Source organism: Sphaeramia orbicularis, chromosome 10, assembly GCF_902148855.1.
Source record: "Sphaeramia orbicularis chromosome 10, fSphaOr1.1, whole genome shotgun sequence".
Classification (NCBI taxonomy): Eukaryota; Metazoa; Chordata; class Actinopteri; order Kurtiformes; family Apogonidae; genus Sphaeramia; species Sphaeramia orbicularis.
In genome coordinates, this window is record NC_043966.1 from 29,062,175 (window position 1) to 29,084,704 (window position 22,530).

Consider the following 22,530-nt stretch of genomic DNA (forward strand, 5'->3'; position numbering starts at 1 on the left):
TACCATTTAGATATTTCAAATTGTTTTGAATGTAGTGTTTTCCAATTACAACATGTGAGGCTTGTCAATATTATTTGTTTTGGGTTTAAGAGCTTTCTGTGAATACCTGCTTGTGTCATTTTGGGTTTTTAAAGCCATTTATGAGACTGTGGTAGCGATGTATGTCCCCAAAAAAGTACACATTTTACGCATCTGCTTTGAAATAGTATGAATCACTTGCAGGAGTGCAAACATCTCAGGTTGGTTGAAGGAATTACATGTGAATGAATATTTAAAGGATGTAGACAGAGGCTTTCAAATTTTACATTTATTTGAGTATATACATGATTCTATATGAACTGGAATATATTCACTTTTATTGGCCATGTAAATGGAAAGAGAAAAAAGTCAAAATGGCCAATGACATCATCTCAAAACAAACATTTTCTCCAGATCCACAGCTCACAACCAGGCTCCAGTTCCTTTGGTTGTGTGAAATAAAATAAAGTTATCTTTCATTATCTCTGTAGGAAAATTCAACCTCTGCATTTCATCCATTGTGGTACATAAAAAAGCAGTAGTGGGCTACCACTGACTGCACCTGGGGCCCAACTTCAGATCTGTGCTAGTGCCTTGATTATGGGCACTGAGAAGAGAATTAACCTAGCATAGATGTTATTGGAAAGCACGGGAAATCACAGGAAAACTTGCACAGCAAAGGGAAAATATGGAAACATTGTACAGAAAGGCCCTGGTCCAACCAGGAATAGATGTAGCAGCTAACTGAGTATTTGCTAATTACTAATTATTAATGGTCCTATGTGTTTTACAGTGTAAGCTGGAGTTCCAGAGCTGTCTGTCAGGAAAGATGATCTCAGTAAAATGTGATGGACTGTGTCCTTGTTTGCCTGGTCAGGAGCTCACCAAACCACCACACAAGACTGAGAAGGCTGGTGAGTAAAGTAGCTCTATTTCACTTGCATGTCAGCAGACCGTGGATGATTGGAAGTCAATTACTGAATACAAATTATGTTCCTTATCAACATTGTATATCAAATTGACTGTGCTTCAACCACTTATGGCACTTTCCAAACTTGTCTTTTTGGAGTTAGATTTGTACATAACTACACACTTAAACATGTTTAAAACAATTTTTGGTGAACTTGTACCAGATTTATTGTAGTTAGAGGAACATTCTGGAGCTTGTTTCCTCACAAAAAATGTCTGAAACTTTCCACACAAAAACATTGAAAGTGAGTTCTCCCTTAGACATCACACCAAAGCCGCTAAGTAGCTACTCATTACTAATTGGTTTACTAAATAGCGCAGTAAAAACTTATTACAAAAAGTCTGTAGTGAATAAAGGCAAATATGCGACATCTAAATGTTCAATTCCTCAATTACTAAAGAAACAATATCGCAGATTTCTGTTTTGTTGTCTTTGGTGGGCCCTGTTGGTGAGAGGTGGTAATTGCAGCTTTGTTTTGTAATGTGCTTTAGAGGGATCAGAGCTGTATATTATTGTCCAGCGTCATCCGTCGGGTGACAGGTGGAACCAGTGGCCACGCCCCTATAGTGATTATAATGATCTCCATGGAGTTAGATTTGATCCGTGGTGTTGTATCCATTCTGTCAGTACTGTGGGTGCTTGGTTTATTCCATTTTGTGTATGAAGCAGTGTTTCCCACAGAACTGGATATTACACATGGGTGGGGGGTGGTTGATATTGAAGCATCATCATGATCAATGTCTCAGCTGGTACACTAACAGAGATATCCTCCCACAGTCTACTGTCTCTACTGCAGGGCTGAAGCTTTGTCTGTCTTATCCTCTCTCACATCCAGTAGCACCTTAACATATGGCAGAGTTAGCGTTGCATTCAGAATTAATTTCTGTTGGTGTAAGTAACTCATAAAGAGATTTTACAGTAATAGAATAATATAATAACACCACCTTCTGTCTGTGCAATTTGAGAAAGACTATTAATATAAAAGCATTTGAAGTGAATGAACATAGTATCAAAACTTTTACACGTTTTTCCTCCATTTCTGTTTATTGTATTTAATCTACTTGAGCTGCTCCTGATTGATAATTTTGCTGGTTGAATCAAATGACTTAAGGGAATGCATTTTTGTCAAAGTGAATACATTTGCATATAATGAATGCAGTGCTGTTGTGAAAGGCTCTGACTGAAGCCCCCAACCCAGGACAATTAACGATAAATTAATTAAGATCATACCAAACCACAGTCATCTTCTTAATATAAACACTTAGGAGTGCTGGGATGTGAACTCCTTCACCCCAACAACTTCTTGCCGGTTGAGGAAAGATTAAACAAAAGGAGATTCTTCAGTGAAAAAGTACATTAAGATGATTGAAATGTCCTTAGTTTATAGACATGTACAGTGGCACCATTTTATTCTAGCAACTTAAAAAAATAAATTAAAAAAATCAGTTTTTGTCTTTGGATAAAAGTCATATTATGTGCAGATTCAGGTGTCATATGATCTGTGATCATGAGGCTGTTGGCTACTTAAACCTGTTTCCCCTTTATTTTGGACAGAATGGATGGTTATGTTGAAACAGAAGGAAGGATGCTTGACTGTGCAGAATAGTTAGAAGGAAAGATGCATAAACAGTCTGAAGGTTTTAGCCAATTTTGAGTTGAGGTGGTAGCTTCTGAAACACAGTTTTACCCCTTCACCACACAGACACACACTCCAATCCTCTTCTTGGTAATCCCTCAAATTCTCAAGTGATTCACAGTGTTTCCATCGCTTTCCTGTCACCTCTCTCCTTACTCATGTTATTTTCTCCCCCTCCCGTCCCATCACCCCCTCCTTTTCTTCTGACGGCTACAGGGAGCAGTGATGGAGTGAGTGTGTGTGTCTCATTGTTTGTCATGAAAATAGGATTTCAGCAGATGGATGGAGAGATTCAGGAGGAGAAATGCAATCTAAAGGATAGCAGCAGAGAAAAGGATGAATTGTTATTGTTACAGGCTTCCTCTGTCACAGATGGGGAGTAGTTTTTACTCTGAGTCTGTCTGTCTGTCTATCTATCTATCTGTCTGTCTGTCTGTCCTTGTTTCCTCATTACACATACACAGCAGACACTTACACACTTTGCCCTCACAGGTCTTTTCTAATCACTGTCTGATTATGAAGCATTTAAAAGGATCCCGAGGTTCATCAAGCACAATTAGTACCAAAAGAAAGTGTCTGCTGATTAATAACAGCTTTATCTCACTCTCCTCTTTAATCGTACAAGGCTCAGTGATGGAGAGAACAGAGCAATGCTGTAATTGAGAAGTTATTTTACCATCTCAGATGTAGTCCAATTAATTCCCCTCCATCTTTGCCCAGTGGAAACTATTTTTTGGTGTTTGGTTTGCTGAGGGCTTGGCTCTGAGAGTGAACAGCAGATGAGTTTGTGTGAGAAAGAAAATGTGTTTGCAGATTTTGGACAGTTCTTTTTACTGTGAGACAGCCTGCCTCTTTTAGCTTTCTTTTTAAATGTAGTCTTCTGTATTGTCACTATTTCTGATTGTGTCTTTCCCTCTTGTCCTTCCACGGATGTCACAGTACTTTTTGGAACAGCCTGTCCCCAGACTATCAGTGAGATAGCCCTCCAAGTGTTTGTGTATTCTGGGACTGCAGGCGCAAGTGAAGTGAGTGTGTTTGTCGTCTTCAAACCTGATAGAGTATCTCATTAGATCAGCAATACAAACTGTAAACAGATGGAGGTGGCAGTAGGTGAGGAAAATATTGTGTGTGAATACTGTATGTGTGCATCAGATTGTGTTCCTATGGAAACAGCCCATAGGAACACACAAAACACAAAAGACTGCAGCAGTTCGTTATGTGCGATCACTCCTGTATGTTTACTGATACCAAATGTTTAAAAAGAGGTTTGAACATTCATAGCACCATGTTCACACAACACTTAGAGCTCCAGTTTTAACAGTAAACACAGTTTGTTGTGTTTTTGTTGTACTCAGATTCTGAATAGTAAATCATGTGTAACTAACATTTCTCATATTGTTTTGTTACACATACCAGAGTCACAAAGCACCTTGATGGGTGAAATTCACTGTAAACTGTGCTGCCAAGTAGATAGATAGTGCAAATATTGCATCCGTTTCATTTGCATGAAGGTAAATTAGGGAATATTCAAACATTCGGTGCCAAATCTGCCTGTTTCTATGCAAGTAAACCTCATTGTAAAATCCATCTAACTCATATAAGTGCAAATTGCTGCCTGCCATTCGGCTGGTGCAAATACCACCTGTTGAAAGCTGGTATTAACTGAACTCACCTCTCATTCATTTCCTCTCTCTGTGTGTCCGAATCTTTGAACTTGTTGGCTGGAATGGTGTTGGTCTAATGTTTAATGATATCAAGCAGCAGGTATTGAAGGGATCTGGTCAGTAAGTAGGTTAACCCCACAGTGTAATAACTCACAAACGTAATAAACCCTAAATGTAAGTTTCTGCAGTTTTCCTTATTGAACAAATACCTCTAGAGTTTTTGAGAGTAGGTTTATACCTGGATAGTACTGATTTGTTATTTTTCTATAATGGAAACAGGCTGACATGAGCAAAGTAAGGCTAAATAGATTCCTGAACTTCAAGTTGCTTAAATGTGTAACGTTTATTACCGTAGGACAGAAAATCAGGATAAGAAAGATCAGGATATCGGCGATATTTCATGTGGTGTGTGACTGCTCATGTGGATGTTTGGAGGTGTGATGAGGTGAGGGTCTGATGACTTTACTTTCTGAGTAATAATCTGGACAGGCAGAACTAAGGACATTAAAGGTAGCAGTGAGATGGACTGTTTATACAAAAATAAACCTATAAGACAGAGGTTCTAGCAGTTATATATCCAGAATATACACCTTTTATGAGGTTACTGAACACACAGAACCAATTTATTTTTACTAACATTATTATCGTTCTTAATGTAATCATACAGACTAAATACATTTATTCATCAAAAAATATTGAAAGGCAGCAATAAATATGTGTCCCCTATTTTCCCTTAGAAATATTCTGCATGTTGCTAAATGTAGGATGTTGATTTGACAGGGAGCTAGTCTGTTTGTTAGGAGGTTGAATAGCACTCACAGCTCATCACATTCATAGCGTTTATAATGTTCTGTTTTGTGCCTTATCAAGAGCTCCCGACCGGCTGTATGTTCTGGCCTCACCTGCCAAAGTGAAGTCGAGCTCATAAATAGAGATTCTTCATCGTTCTGTATATTTACACCCATGCACCCCCAAAACTAACAAAGCTCCATGACACTTTGAATTAGACGCTGACCAAGAGTAAGTCAATAATAGTTTGGAGTATGAGAAAGCTGGGAATGGCTAACATCATTTCAACACAAATATTAAAACCTAAAATGTACTTGTCCAAAAACAAGAGAACCTTTAACCAAAACTAGATAACTGCTAAATTGAACATCCAAGTCAAAGTGATAAATATATAAATCTGAGTCACTGAACAACAATCTCAAAGTAATTGAATCAATGAATGTGGAACTGAACTTCAAATTTATCGTAAAAATGTTGATGCGAGCTTCATCTTTGAGCCATTATTCTCCTTCAAAGTCAGTAGTTCCAGATTAGGAGTGACATTTCAGTGATATTTCAGCTGATTGTCCATTGAGTCTGTCTGTACTTGGAGTAGGATCTGTTAAATTTAGCAAACTACAGGTCATTAACCTGACAGGAAACCGACGTAGTATATTGATTTTGTTTTCTGTATCCTGGTGTACAAACATTACAAAATTAATTTGAAGATTTAATAGGTTTTAGCATAGACTTATTTTATTATATCCAAGAGTTTAATTTGGAAAAAAAAGCACTTTCTAGTTGTGCTCACATTTGAATGAAAGTACTGTGTGATGTTGAACCCCTTAACAGGTGACCTTTGTCACATGTCATTTGCCATCTCTCTGTTTATGGATGACATGTATATTTTAGGGAGTGGTCAGGAAAAAGCCACTGGAGGCATATAATATGTTGATAAAGCTCTGTTTTTCTGTCTTGTTTGAAAACCTCTGCCTCACTTTTGATTAATAGTTTAGATAAATGTGTGCTATATTTGGCAACACCGTTTATTTACAATGGGTAAGTATTGGTTTTATTTGACAAGGCAGATTTGAGGACTTCAAATATCATGCTTTTTAAGTACCTTTGCCTCAAATCCACTAATAATTGTTATTTTTCACGGTTTTAGTGGGTGTGTTATGAACATGTCACTGTGTGTTTGTCAGTCATGTCTCTCCCACACACACTTTCTCTTCACTCTCCCATCTCTATGTCACTCATTTATTCTCTGATTCAAGTTCCCCCGGCCGTCATTTGAGTGCCAGGTCCCAACTTCTGTATTTTTTTTTTTTTTTTTTTTTGCATTAGCTGCCTTTTTACACATAGACACATCTTAAAACATTGCAAACAGGGTTGAACCCTTTCCTTGGCTTCAGAAGTCAGTCAGGTCTTTCATTATTATATCTTACAAAGACAGAAAGCAGAAGAAATCTAGTGCTGGAAGCAATGAAAAAAGTCAATACTTTACACACAAGTAAAGGTTAGAAGAAAGTAATATCTATTGTGTAAAGCTGAAGGACTCTACAAGACCTTTTAAATAAACACATAAACATGATTTTTTGTCAAAAAAAAAAAAAATTAACAGGTCGACGCATTCAGAAATTCAGCAAAAAGCCAAAATGCTATTTAACTTTGTGATGTTTGGAGGTTTTAAAGCTGCCAGACTGATTTTTCAGAACTGAAACTCTTCCAGAATCCCAGAAGTGACAATTGTACAACTGGCAGAACAGCTTCTTATGAAGAAATGCTGAAAGAAATGAATGGACGGTAGAAAGAGACTGAGGGGTGAAACAAGTTTTGTGTGAAACTTATATACTATCAGGGGTCAAGTTAAACCTGATTTGACATTTCACAGCAGTTATAAAACACTTAAATGAAAATATCACCACAATGAATGTTCATATTATTCATATGTTTTATATGCAGCTAAAACAGCCTGGTGTCAAATGTTGCTGTTTCGGTGATAGTATCAGCTCACCTTTTTTTGGCATTTCCACTATATAACAGCAGGAACAACCAGGTGCTATCAGACGCTATTTTCAGTATCATCCTTACTATGGTTCTAACCCAGGGGTGGCCAACCCTGGTCCAGGAGAGCCACTATCCTGCATGTATTAGACGTTTCCCTCTTCCAACACACCTGACAGTCGGTATCAGGCTTCTGCAGAGCTTGATGATAGGCTTATCATTTGAATCAGGTGTGTTGGAAGAGGGATACATCTAAAACATGCAGGACAGTGGCTCTCCAGGACCAGGGTTGGCCACCCTTGTTCTAAGCAAACCAAAGTGGTACCTAAGGTAACGTAAAATCATGCAGATCATAGATTGGTTGATCCAGAATTGTCCCTGCATCAGTCTGGATATGTGTCATCATGAGACATGACACAGAAAGCCAAGCTAGTGGGAATATTCCACAGTAAATTTCCATGTGAGATCAATCTTAATAAATCTCCCACAGATATGAAGTCTATACAGTTATATTCTGATCTGAATGAATCTTGGCATAACCTTTAATGTCAGAGTGAATGGTCTGTATATGTCATCCCTGTGATGAACTGGTGACACGTCCAGGATGTACCCCACAACCCCCGTGAGGACTAGCAGTTCAGAAAATGGATGGACAGATGGATTTCAGACGTTATAATTCACAATTAAAAGTTTCATCCACCATCATTGTTGCTTCCCTCATAGCTGCACTTAAAAGGAGACAATGTCAAGATAGTTTGTGCTGTGTAACTAAGACAACCGGTAGCCCTGGGGGAGGACTGAATCTGCAGTAGAAATGCAGCACATTTTCCAAAACTTACCCAAGGTGAGTAAAGTCAAGCTAAGTTGAAGTGATAATATTAGTGGGGAAAAAAACATAATTGATTTTAAAGAACATGATGAGCACAAAATGTTTCCAAGCCACTGAAGACATACAGTATTACCCAGTTTAAAAAAAACAAAAAAAAAAAACTATGAGGTCAGACCTTTAGATCATTTTAGATTAGAGGTCAGACAACAGTGGAGAGGAAAATATAATAACGACAGCTTGGAGCAGGAAAAAGCCTGTAACCATTTTCATCCTGACAGTGAAAATACATTATGCATTTCAGAAATGAAGTACTAATAATCTTAAACCTTATGAACTTGTTGATACCAATACTTCATAAAAACCTACTGCAGCAGGTTAATCAACTGTCTACTTTAAAAGCTCAATGGCATTAAGAAATACAACCTGGTTATTAATACCAGAATACCACGCTATTTATACTGTTTATTCTAAATAGATCTGTGGCACAAAAGTGAGAAAATGAACAGTATGTAAAGGGTTAAATAAATGAGGACATCTAGTTTTAAAGCCTTAAGACAATCAAACACTAAAATTAATGAATTTGGGTTTTTTTATGTTTTGTTAGTAAAATTGTCTGTTATTTAGACGTATTGGTTGATTATGCTGTAACTTAAATAGAAAGTTGAATTCTGAGCCAAGACAGAACCATAAAAAACACTTAAAAATCATCTGAAATAAAATGATAACTGAAGGTGCAGGTGACTATGGTTTGAGTCTTTCCTAACACAATAGCTGGTTTGTCTTCTGCTACTGATGAACAAAGACAATGGAGAAGTGTCGACAACTGTTAGAGGCTGAATGGACTAAATCCTCTCAGCAAATTAAAATGGTGCCGGCAAAGGGAGCCCAAAGGAAGACAGATTAGGTTCTCCTCTGTCTCCATACTTCCTATCTTTTCCTAACATGCAGGATTTTATCCAAAATGTCAGCCTTTATGAGGACTACCAGGAAGACATTTATATGTGTGTCTTCAAAGGAATTCAACCAGTGGAGACACTTTCATTAGAAGTGACCAACTTTTAACCCATCAGATTTAAATATCTAAATCACCCAGTAATAAGTAAATGCTGGTGTTCAGAACTGTTTTAACTTCTTTAATCAGATTTTTCAGTTAATGAAAAGGTATGACCTAAACTAAAGCTGCAGGTGAAAAAGTTATTTTTTATATATAACTAGTGGCATTGTACCTGTGGTGCCATTGTACGATAGCATAAGCAGAACTTGTATGCCACCACTATTCATTTGTAAAGTACCATTTAATCATGCATTGTGTTGGTAATAATTTGAGTCAACATGCGAGGCATGAAGGGAAGAGCGTGTATTTGTTTGGCCTGTGAAGGATGATTAAATTCATACAGCGGTAGTGAACTGCAGCCTTCACATTGTAGCATGGTGTGGTAGGAGTAGAAATGTCATGAACGGCAGCATAACCACCAGTGTTAGGCAAATGACTTCTAAAAAGTAATTAGTTATAGTTAGTAATTATTTGTCCCAAAAAGTAATTGAATTAGTAATGGAATTACTCCTTCATAAATGTAATTAGTTACCAGGGAAAGTAATTATTTCATAACTTTTTTTAAAAAAACCTTCAAATCTGTAAAAGGAAAGTGATTTTTGAGTGTGTTTCATGGCCCATTGCATAGAGTAGAACAGCAGACAGGTACTTCATACCATAACTTTAGTGAGGCTGGGGTCCACCAGAGCCCGCCTTTCCACCACATAAGTGCATATCTGCATTTATAGGAAGAAGATGCTCCTCCAGTTAATCCCACATCTCCACTTTTTTCATTCGCTCCTCCTGGATACAGCAGTAAATGTCTCCAGTCCAGTCAGTCGGACTCTCACTGATAACTCCTCCCCTAAATTAGCTGTGCACGTAGCTGCATTCAAGTGAATGGGCTGTGCAGGGACAACTCAAACTCCGAGATGTCATTAGTCGATTAGGGGAAGGCAGCATGGACAACTCAGACTCATGTGGCACACAGGTGAAGCATAAAGGCAGTGTGGGCAATTTGAATATGAGAACAGCACGTAAATGAACGGCTCGCAACAAATCGGTACTTATCGTTCACTTAAGAGAGCTGCTGAAAAGTGTCGACTCGTCCGCGAACGTCACATCTCTCGTGCCTGGCTGAGCGAGCCAGGACAGATAAAATCGCCCAAAATACCTCACAACATTTGAATACAGACATAAAATTGTGCCTAGTAGATAGGCAGGTAATGTTTCTGTTAATTTGGCGAGTTTGGCGGCGATCGGGCCAGTGAAGGCTGAGGAAGACCTGTACAAACGCCCCCCTGTGCTGCAACATCAATGGGACATCGATCTGACAAACACGTGCCAGACACACACGTGCAGAACATCCATTATAGTAGGATAAGCAATGTAATAGACACTAAAATGAAGTAGAAATGAAGATAGAAGCAGCTTAGTTTTCCTTTTTCCTTGAGCTTTGCCCTGAGGTTGTTGTACCATTAGGTCCTAATAAAAAGGATCAAGAATGACAATGACATATGGTGAACAAAACACAAATGGCTGTGCACACAATGTGACCTTTAGTAAACAATGGTTTTGCAAATGAAATTTGATGCTGTGCTTTTTTCCATCCAACATTTTTCATCATCTAAAAAACTAAAACTGACCAATTTCTCAAAATAAAGGTAAAACAAACAACCTACACAATTGTAAAATAATGAAATTTCAAAACCAAAGTCATGGTGCATCCTCGAAACTGCTTTGTCACCTTGCACATCACTGACCATTCAGTTAAAGCAGAAGAAAACAGATGTCAGATCAAATTATGAAGGATTTTTAAAATGATGCTGGAACTGACCTGGATCATTTCTACCAGAACTTAAACACTGTGGGTCAAGACAGTAACAGAATGTTGCATCACCTGTTGTTACTGACAGACTGTGATAGTTCTTATCAGTTAAAAACCACCACTATTCCAAAGCTTCATGTTCATCTGAAAGGAATACTCTCGATACACTCAAAATCTTACCAGCAAATGAGCAGACTGAAATAGAAGACACTGAAAAATGCACTTTCACTTCTCGCTGTCTTTTTTTTTTTCCACCTGTGTCCTTCTCTGTGCCGAAAGAGAATGTATTACTGATCATTATCGGGGCTAACCTTAAGTTACTGCCATTGAGATAGTTCTGAAGAGCTGATAGCTTGGGGCAAAGAAAATCAAACATGCCCCTGTATCTTTTTAATGAATCTGACCTTCTATCTTCCTCATATCTGCTATGTGATTGTCTGAGTTCATTTCCTTCTCCCTCTGTTACCTTGTTAAGAGATGTCACCTCACCTCACCGCCTCCGTCTTCTCTTTTTCTCTTTCCACCTGCCTTTCATCTTGATTTGATCACACTGCATTGCTCATGTCTCAAGGTGATCACCAGCCACCCTTCCTCTGTTGCCACTCCTTCTCTTTTATATGACAAACTTAGTTTATCATTTATAAATGATAAAGGGGGCCCGTGGAGGGATCCAAAGCCTGTCGGCCCCTGATACTTCCAGTTATATATTAGAAAGTGTAGAGGACACATTTATCTCACGACCTAAACCCGCCTGCAGGGATTGTGCCATATGTAATTTGGGAATGTTACAATCAGTCACACCTTAATAGCAGACACAGTCACAAGACATGGATGTGGTGCAAGTTTGTTTCATGTTTGTGACAAAAGAGAATCTGACAAATAATTAAAATAACAATTGATTTGTTGTTGACTGCGGCTTTTGGGTTAAACATTTCTTGTTCAAGGTTCAGACCTCGTTTAACCTTTTATTTGTTGCAAGGTCAGCAAGTAACAGATTATATTCACCAACTGAAAAGAGTTATGTACTGGTTCATAGATTTCCACATGCAGTATTTCATGATTGTGTATATCTGTGAAAAGCTGATAGCTTCTGGGGTTTTGGATGCCAGTTTCTACAGATCTAAGTTCACACGCATGAAAGAAAGCAGAAGCGAGGAAGTGTTGAGTGAGAGGGAATGAGAAGAAGGAAGAAGGATGAGAATGTAATTCCCAGCCACGACTCAGTGTTTGATATTTGACCCACAGCTCGAATCGATACCTTCTTCTGTGCTAAAGCAGCCTGTGCGTTTGTCTGTCTCGACTACGGCTTCATCCCGGGTAAAGTTCACTGTCAATCTGCGACTCTAGCTCTGCATCTCTGCCAATATACACAAGAGCATCACAGCTAGAAGCATTATGAAGTATTACTGAGTAGACATCTGGAGAGAGGAAATCCCATCTCTATACCTAAAGTAGGGAGGAAATCTCTCCTTTTGTTGTTGTTTTTTTGTTTTTTTTTGCTGACTTAGATGTATAACAAATTTTTTAACCAACATGTCATGAAATATAAGGATTTACTGAAACAAATATAATCCAAACTTTCAGGATGAGGGCTACTGGGAAATATTACACAGAATTTTAATGAATGACTTGTTTTGAGTGAGATAAAAGACTGAGGTCACCTGATAAAACTCCAGACCTGTATCTGAGTAGATGATTCACATATGGAATGTTCCCATATGTGCTTGTTAGCACATAAAAGGAAACAGATCCAAAACACACGCAACGAAGAAATCTGATTTAAGAAATATTTAATAATTAGTTAAACAAATGAATTATTGACATAAGTTTGAGTTTGGCTTTTTGTTAAAATATAAGAATTCTTGTTCACTGGTTGTGGAATCTTCAGCTTCTACAAAATTATTCATAGGTACTCCTGTCTTATTTACAAGAAAAAATTCTCTGAACTATTGTAAAAATTGTAAAAACCTAAAAAAAAAAAACAACAACTTAAATTTAAGAGAAACTCAAGGAGATCTGAGAAGCTAAACTGGTGCAAAACTGTGACTCCAAACTCTTTCAGGGCAGCTCTACAGTCTGACTGAAACATGAACCAAGCATGGACAGTGTGCATCACGGATCCTCTCTGTCATATCATTGGAATTTTTAGTTTTTACGATAAATCAATCAATCAAATCAGTCAAATTTTTATTATATAGCACCAAACACCATGCTTTCCGTCACTAACCGAGCCAAATTCACACACATCACAAATACAGCTGCTAAAATCATCGGCCTCCCCACACCCAACCTCACAGAACTAAATAACAGATCCATCACCCGAATGGCAAACACAATAGTCCAGGACATCACGCACCCATTACACCGCTACTTCATCCCACTACCCTCAGGACGCAGGTACAGGACATTAAAATTCAGGAGGGCCTGTCTTGGGAAAAGCCTGATCCCCGCAGCCATAGCCGCCCTAAACACCAGGCCCCGCTGACAGGCTGACCAGTCTGCTAACTGTCACTTCATCAGTGTCTCTTTTTGTTATATCTGCCCCTACTGTTGTTGTTGTTGTCTGTGTTGTATAATGTTGCTGTCTTTTTCTTGTAATTTTCAGTCAGTGAAGACGAATTTCCCCACAGGGACCAATAAATTAAATCTAATCTAATCTAAATCATAACAAAAGACACTTTACATTTAGAACTGGCCAAGACCAGACTCTTAATAAGCCAATTCACGAACACCAACAGAATACATACATTTGTGTCCAAAATTCTATACTAACATACAACATAGTAGCTTAAAACAATATATTAGATTTTTTTTATTGTGTCCAAAACGGTACCATGAAACCAAAAGTATGTGAAGTGCATGCTCTATGTTCAAAATATTGCAGCATACAAACAGTGAATGTTTCACCAGCATAAATGTCCCACAATTAATGCAATGCGGTTGTGATGACAACAAATGGGTAATGGCAAAAGAAGAGCAGAATAGACTAGTATGGTAATAATATGTAGTAGATAAGAATAGTATTTTATAGTCTGTGGTATCATACACAAACTGATGGAGGTGAGATTAGCTGGTTAGCACGGCTATGTACTTCTAACTGGAAGCTTTCAGGAGGGAACATGTGTTCACACCCTGAGCAGGTGTCTGAAATGATACATTCAACTTATTGTTTATTCAGAAGTGTGTTAAATATTCTTCTAGATATGGAGTATGTAGTATGTGGTATTACTTTTTCAACTGATGCATAGTCTTATTATTATTATTAGTAGTAGTAGTAGTAGCAGCTGTTTGGAATGAAAATCAAAAAAATCAGTTTTAAAATGTTCTGGCTAAAAATGAAGGGCATTTGTACGCATGTATATGTTATAACTGTCATCCCTAGACCTTACTTTCATGTTCTTGTTTTGTAAAACTAAAATGTTTATAAATAAAAAGTGTAAAAAAAGAAAAATGAAGTGCATTATTAGACATTGTAAAATAATTTTATTTTGAAAAGACTTTGAGCAGATTGTTCATATAACGTCAACGCTGCAACTTTCAGATAAGTAGTCTTTCCATTTCTGTATTTTCACAGGTTCAAGTTTTCTGGTTTTACCACAAACTGCAACTTTCTTGAATTGTAAAAATATGCTTTAAGTTGACAAATATCATATGTGTAAATAATGTCTTAATTCACAGGCGGTCAAAACATTAATCGTCTCTTGCCAGTTTTTTTCTGGAGTTATTCCCATGGGGCTTAGGTCGAAGGGGCAGAACCTTATTTTTCTTGCGCTGTTTCCCAACCTTTCAGTGTAATATACCGATGTTATCGCCCACTCACTATTCTTGTCACATGCATAAAGTTTGTCCACAGGCGGCCAGAAACCCACTAAAGATGCATCTCCTTAATTTTTTTTGTACAAATCATTTGTAAAAGTTGAAAAAAAGAAAGTGAAAGTATTTAAGTTCACTGTCATGATTAAGTTTCTATAATGCAAATGGAGGAAGACGCCATGTGCACCAGCAGACATAAGTTGGCTGCTTGAACTGTATGTAGGCGTCACTTCATTTCCGGTACATCCTGTCAACCGCCTGCTGACCGCGTGTGCAGAACAGACTGTATAAATGTGGTCAATCTATGCTTACACTGTGACTCTGAGATGGAGCATACTCAAAATTTATAAAAATATTTAGCAAGAAAAAAATGATTTTACATAATTATACTGAGAACAAAATGTATTAAGCTCCAGTTCATGAGTGTAATTGTTGTTTCTGTCTCTGAAAAAGCTTTTAGGTTGATGACTGTAAGCCTGACATTTTAACGTTTGTCTGACCCTGCAGGGGCTCAGACACAAGCAGAAAGAGTTAACAGACCATTTTGTCTGTGTGTTTTGTGTCCTTGAATGTTTTCAGCTCCAGTTTTCTGACTCATTGCTCAACAAAAGAACATTCAGCACAAACAGCAGTGTCAGGCCAGTCCAAAACGATTTGGGTCACACGGGGAACAAAGATAAGAGGTCCATCTAGACATATTGTGGGCACAAAGTCCAGGGAACTTAAGAGGAACGAATGGAGAGTGGAGACGTGGCGAGTCAAAAGAAGCAGAAGTGGAAGAAGAAAGAAAGAAAGCAAGTGGATATCAGGACAAAACAGAAACACTTCAATCTATAGTCTTTATGGAGGGAAGGAGGTGAGGAGAGAGATGGGAAATGAAGCACTCAAAGCAATTTAGTTGAGAGAAAGAAACAGAAGAGTGGGGATATCAAAGTGGTCTTCTAATTCAAGGGAAACTGAATCAGGTACAGCCAGGTGAGATAAGTGGCTTCTATTGAATCTTAGTTAGAGGGAAAGAGAGAGAAATGAGCAAGACGTCCTTAAAGGCAACAGAGGAACCACAAAAGGCAGAATGGGTTTCAATGAAAAGGACAGAGGATAAAAAGGAAGGTAATTAAGGAAAAAATCTTGATTTGAGGATGAAGAGCAGGCATTTAACTGAGATGTGTTTTTTTTTTTTTTTTTTTTCTCTCTCATGGTTTGTGTTGAAATAACATGTTACAGCCTCTAACTGGTCTGTGGAAGGGGGGGGGTTATTCTGGAGGTGAAGACAGATCATGTTTAGGTGTTTGTGTTTTGCTCTTTCTTTCTCTGCTCCAGACCGTGAAAATGAGGAGCGCTCAGAAATGTTATCTGTCTCGTCCTGAAGGGTTATGTCACACACACACACACACACACACACACACACACACACACACACACACGTACGTCACCTTGGAATTCAAAGGGTAATGTCACGCAAACAGCCAGTCAGATAAATGTTACTTGTTCTCTCTGCTCCAGTCTGTTACCTGAGGCTTCCTCTGTTTTATAGCTCCAGCAATAATGGCACAATCCCACACTATAACTATGAAATATTAGCTGCTGGAAATATGTGGCTGTTGCTTCATATACTTGTGAGTAGATACATGCATGCTGGCAGGACACCAGGTGAAATATGTGACAAAACTGAAACTGTTCTAATGAGAACATGACAACGTCTCAGCTCTGCGTCGAAAATACCTGAAAATCCCAGATTGGCTTTGAGCGTGTCTCTTTTTATGTCGTGTTGACATCTTTATCCACTGACAGAAATGTGTGATCCAGCAGGAGAGACAGAGACTTTTTATGACATGATATAGATCTGTAGGATTGGCTTCATTTGCATCAACAGTAAGTGGGTATTTCTGTGTCTGATTCTGACTGGTGATTGAATTTAGAGCTGCAAAGATTAATCGATTAGTCATCTGTTATTAGAGATGTAGCGATATCAAAATTTCATATTGCGGTTATTGTGACCAAAATTATCAAGTTTATCATTATTATCGAGGTATTGTTGAAATGTGCTCAAAATGTTCAAAAAGTATTTATATACACACTGAAATAATTGGTAACACTTCATAATAAGTACACACTATGAAGCATTAATTAAGCATTAATAAATACTGAAGTTATAATTTCTAAAGCATATTTCTGACATGAATACTCATTAGTATATGGTTTATAAGCACAGTTATAAATGTTTTACTCATCATTAATAAGCACATTAGTTAAGCATTAACAAATACTGAAGTCATCATTTATAAAGCTTATTTCTTTATAACTGTGCTGATAAACCATATACTAATGAGTATTCATGTCGGAAATATGCTTTAGAAATGATGAATTCAGTATTTATTAATGCTTAACTAATGCTTCATAGTGTGTACTTATCATAAAGTGTTACCAAATAATTCAACCAAGTTGTATTTTGAAAATGACAAATAAAATAACACTCACAATGTGCTTTCTGTTAGCAGAAACATTAAAATATTAACATGTAAACATCAAACATACAAATGTGCATTAAAGATGGCACTCTACAGTCAGAAGACATAACTGCACTAGGGGTGGGAATTGATAGGATTTTATCAATATCAGTGCCATTGGCGATTCTGCTTACCAATCCAATTCCTTATCAATTCTCCTATCGATTCCAGAGTGGTTTTTCGAGTGTTAAGAAGAAGTAGATGGACAGGTCATAGTGGAGCTTTTTTGACCATTTTCCAGATCAAATCATTCTGAATGTCACAATGAAAGCGAAAGAGAGAGATGTATGGGATGGGATGGGAGTTGGGCGCCTGGACCGGGTCCATGCGCTCGGACCCAGTCCGCTATCCCCGGATCCCTGGAGCCTGCTTCAGCCATGTTTTTCGCAGACCAAACATTACAAACTGCACATGCTCACCTGGAGTGCTGCTGCTTCTCCATGAAATGAGCAGTATCACCATGAGTTTTCAAAGTGCAGTAATCGAACACAGTTTTAATGGTAATTAGAATGTAAACGGTAATGCTAACCATCTGGAATTTTACCATGGTTTATTGTTGTACAAGTAATTGTTACATCCCTATCTGGTATTAAATTAAAAGTAAACTAATATGATAATCTTTTTATTCCTTAGAATCACTGATCCCTATTTTCTGGTTTCTTTATCTCACTGCCACTAAACTGAATATCTTGAGGACAAACAAGTCATTTGAGGCATTTGACGACAATTTGGGCTTTGAGAAACAGTAGAGCACATTTTCACCATTTTCTGTCATTTTATAAACCAAACCACACATCTATGAATTCAGAAAATAATCAACAGAAAACTGACAGTGTGTATTTACACGCACAATATTCACTACCATTACAGTATTCTGAATTTGACAGATGTTATAAAAACAGCATATTTTCTTTGGGCATTCTGACTGAGTCTTTTTTTTCCCTAAAAGAGCCTTTTCTAACCAAGACATGTGGGAGATGCAGATATTATTCCAGTTTTATGAAGAGTCTTTGGATATGTATACACAGCGCCTTCAGAAAATGAATGTAATTTCAGCATTTCAAACTAGGTTGAACACATGGAAACTATTCATGATCAGTTGTATTAACCCATAAAAACCCAAACAGCTCCCAGTGACTAAAACCATCGACTGATCTAAAATGTTTAATATCCGTTGAGCCATTAATCCTATCAATACATGTAAGTAATTGGTGTAAAATACAGTTTGTCATCTTTTCATGGTCATGAGATATGACCCATTTGAACGTTCAGAGGCTCTGTAGTGAACATGGAAACACCATCATCTTCTACAACATTGATTCACCAGTAAAACCCAAGGAGTTTGATCAATGACAGTGGATGGAGATGCTTGTTTTTTATGTTCAGTTAAGGATATATTTACTGATAAAGTCACTTTTTCTTCAGTTTTCACTGTTTCTGATATGATAAGTCGCAACTGTAATCTGATCTTTAATTAACATTTACATGATTAGTGAATTAAATGTAGGAAAATATCTGATTTCCACTGAAAAAACACAAAATACAGAAGATAATATTACAATAAATGGTGATAAATCACTTAAGGAAGGTTAAATATAGAGAAAAATTCATTTGGGAACTGCCACAAAAGTAACACTGGGTCCTTATTGGTTAAAGACAAAGATCCTCTCTGGTTTGAATGAATGCTCCTAATTTCTAGTAAAACTGTTAAACATTAGGAGAAAAGATATCAATATGTTTATGGACATGAGCAAATATTCAAAAACTGACCTTTTCCGGAAGGTGTATGAAGAAAGAAAGTAGGGAGGCCATTTTTATACAATCAGATTTCCTTTCCACCGGTGGAAAACCTTGAAAAAACCTAATTTTTAATGGGATATGAACAGACAAATGTAAACAGAATTATTAGTAGCATATTCATTTTTGATAGCTATATAAACAGCTTATTAAGAATTTGTCTTTTCCAGAAAAATTGCAAGAAACGTAATATTTTTCACATTTATATTTAGTCAGTGTGGCAGATTTATTATTCACTCTCCATTCATATGTGTTTATTATAATCCTTTTATGTAAACAGCTGCATGTTTCACAGTGAACGGTCTCATCTCTGTCGTGGATGTTAACAACCTCCGCAACATGCCGGAGCGTTTGGATTGGCAGGCTCCACATGAGGTGGAGAGAAGCTTTTGTCCTTCATGCACTTTATCAAATTCACAAAAGAAACAGAAAAGGAGAAAAATTGTCAATCACATCCATGAGGGGGAGGGGAGAAAAGGGTCGAAGATTGGCAGACAGAGACGTGGAGGGAGACAGGCGGAGGCAGGGGTCTGCTTGAATTGCAGGCAGATGATGTCAAACCCAAGAGGATGAAGAAAGACGGAGTTGTTAAGCAGTGACAGAAGACGGTTCATACTTTAAATTATAACAGCATTAAATGTATTGATTAGTTTATTATAGCCCCTTTGGACAGAACCTTCCATGAACCTGCTCAGCAGTGGGATCAGCTTTCTGTTTAGAGTATGATCACGTATATAAAACACAAGCAGACACACAGATTAGCCTCTGCTTATAGTAGCTTGAGTTAAATTCCTCTTGAGGGTCAGATACTGTTTGGGATTGGAAATGACAGTCGATGAGGAAGCTCTCCTGTGTGTATATTGGATGTGCTTTACTCTTGAATGCCAACGGATAAGAATACGTTTGAGACTTGTTAACAGTGGAGTCAAATAAAGCCTTTAACACATGTGCCATAGGGTTCCTATGGAAACTGTCAAGAGCAATTATGTGCATCACTCTGTTGTGTTTACTTATAAGAGCAGAGCTGGAAAACAAAGAAAAAAAGTCAATAAAGAAAAGTTCACAGCAGAAATAATGAAATGAAGGTTTCATAAAGTAAGGTGTTTTATATTCAGATGAGAGCAATTGATTTACAGCTTTCTCTCTTCTCATTGTGTGTGTGTGTGCGTGTGTGTGTGTAGCTTGCACTGATGCAGATCTCCACAGTCTGGCTGCCAGACTGAAGGATTGGTTTGGAGTTCTTCACCTCGATGCCAACAGAGACCTCAAATCCTCTGACAGCTTTGACTCCACTGCTGGACGTAAGTAGATCCCCTGCAGTATGGGTGTGTGTTTTTGGGGGTGGAGGGAGAGGGGAGGTGCAGTCACACATTATCATCCTCATGGGCGCTAACTATGATGTTGACAGCGACCCTGCTCTGTGTTCCGTAATGTCAACATGTCTCTACACAGCTCTCCCACTGCACTCCCAACACCCTCACACCTCAGACGTACTTGAAAAAGATGAAACTGTAAGTGAGCAGCGCACCTTCAGCACCTGCTTCTTTTCATTCTTTCTTCTTTAGACTTCGACACAAGTATCTTGCCAATCTGTAAGGACTCACTAGGCTGGATGTTCAACAAGCTAGACATGAACTTCGACCTCCTGCTGGACCAATCAGAGCTGAGTGCCATTTATCTGGACAAGTACGAGCTGTGCATGAAGCCCCTCTTCAACTCCTGTGACTCTTTCAAGGATGGCAAGCTGTCAAACAATGAGTGGTGCTACTGTTTTCAGAAACCTGAGGGTGAGACATGAGAGATACAGAAAACGACTAATGACATGAGGGTTTTTTCATAAATGGTGAGACTTTAACTAGTAGTAGATGTATTAGAGGTGATGACAGAGGCTCTTTGCTATCAGATATATGAACCAGGGAAAAATGTGGCCATTATAGAAACTATGAAACTAAAGAAAGAAGAATAGAATAGAATAGAATAGAATAGAATAGAATAGAATAGAATAGAATAGAAAAAACACTTTAAGTGCAGAGACTTTATAAAAATATCACACAAAATTACATTGAAAATATACAAAAACTGCAAATAAATACTAAAATATACAAAAGCCCAGCTCTATACTACAGATATAAGAACTATATACAACATATAAGGATATATACAGGCAGTGTAGGATATGTACAAGGTAAAATGAACTAAGAACTATTGTGGGTTTTCTTTGGTTGTAGGATTGCCCTGTCAAACGGAGAAGAGCAAGATCCAGAATCAGAGCCGAAGGAAGAGCCTCATAGGTCAGTGTTGTTTTGTGTTACTTAAAAAAAAAAAAAAAGGAAAGGTTTTGTGTGGATAAAATGGATCAGCACATTACACAACACACACATACTCTAAAGTCCATCCTGACATTTTGTACACATGTCATCTGTCCCTGTCGGGCAGATCGTTCTGTTTCCGCTCACAACAACAAAACAGTTTGAAAAATGAGCCTGGGCTGGGTCAAATGAAGGTAACCAAAAACAGGTGTGTGTGTGTGTGTGTGTGTGTGTGTGTTATTGAAAGTGACTGCGTCCCTTTAAGTAGGATGTATTGCTGTTGTCCTGCAGCAGTGGTAATTGATTGTTGATCTTCTTCTGTGAATACACAAGAACTTTGGTCACAGGTCCAGGACAGGCGACCTCTGCTGGGGGGGGGGTTTGACCTCCTGTTTTTGTCTGTTTGAAATCCACCAGCACTGCCTCCTTTCCCTTTATCCTTCTCTAACCTTTTCTTCTACTGTTTCTCTTCCTCACTTCAGCTTGTGTTTCCTCTAAATGTGGGTATACACTCTGTCATATTGGACTGCCCTTTTTTTTCTCCACTACCAGTAGCAACATAATAATGATAATAATAAGCTTAAAACTAATGGTGTTTTTCCATCTTGCTCATAGATCATTAAAGTTGTTCATTAAATCATTAATCATAAAATCAGATCATTAAAGATGAAAATCCACAACACAAATTATAAAAGTAAAGTCCTCTTAAAAAATTGGGGGGGGTCAGCTGCCCCACCACAGGAGGACCCAGCCCCCCTCCCGCTTGTTTTCTCACAACTGTACATGTTAAACCAAACTACCACTATGGCTGCAAGCTTCTCAAAGCATTGAAACAAATAATAAATGGACTAAAAGTTATTAAAAAGTGTTTAATTCTTTTTCTCCACTACACCTTAGAGGCAGTTATTGTCATTTTGCTACAGAGACTTTTACTTTAACAAGCTGTACAGTTTTATTTAAATACTGGTTTCATTCTTGTTGTGCATTAATGACTCTTGGGTAGTGTGTTAATTCAGGGCATGTTATGACAATTAAGTATTTTTGTGGATTTTTTATTCAATTTACACACTGTATATATGGAGATTCCCACATACCATCCTCCTATGCCACCCTATCAAGACATCTTGTATCTTTGTCATTACTTGTCTTGTAGTCTACACTTCAGTAGGGATTATTATTGCACAGTTTGCATACATCAAACTTGATGTTAAACCCAAGTTTATTAGATTCCTTTTGCGTAATGCGGCTGGTAAAAAAAAAAAAAAAAATTAAGAAATTAAAGACTGAACAAACAGTAAAGAGGAACACTTCATGGACCTCCAGGCAGTAATGAAAAATAGTCATGAAAAAT

The 22,530-nt window shown here is 37.8% G+C and overlaps 1 protein-coding gene across 2 annotated transcripts in view; it reads left to right on the plus strand.

Moving 5' to 3' along the window:
• spock1 (SPARC (osteonectin), cwcv and kazal like domains proteoglycan 1) overlaps positions 1-22,530 on the plus strand; it is a 133,006-nt gene that overhangs the window by 106,632 nt on the left and 3,844 nt on the right. For both annotated transcript variants that reach the window (XM_030145283.1, XM_030145282.1), the window contains 4 exons: positions 812-932; positions 20,052-20,171; positions 20,436-20,657; positions 21,099-21,161. In XM_030145283.1, the coding sequence (XP_030001143.1) occupies positions 812-932; positions 20,052-20,171; positions 20,436-20,657; positions 21,099-21,161 (526 nt within the window). The remainder of the gene's footprint in view (positions 1-811; positions 933-20,051; positions 20,172-20,435; positions 20,658-21,098; positions 21,162-22,530) is intronic.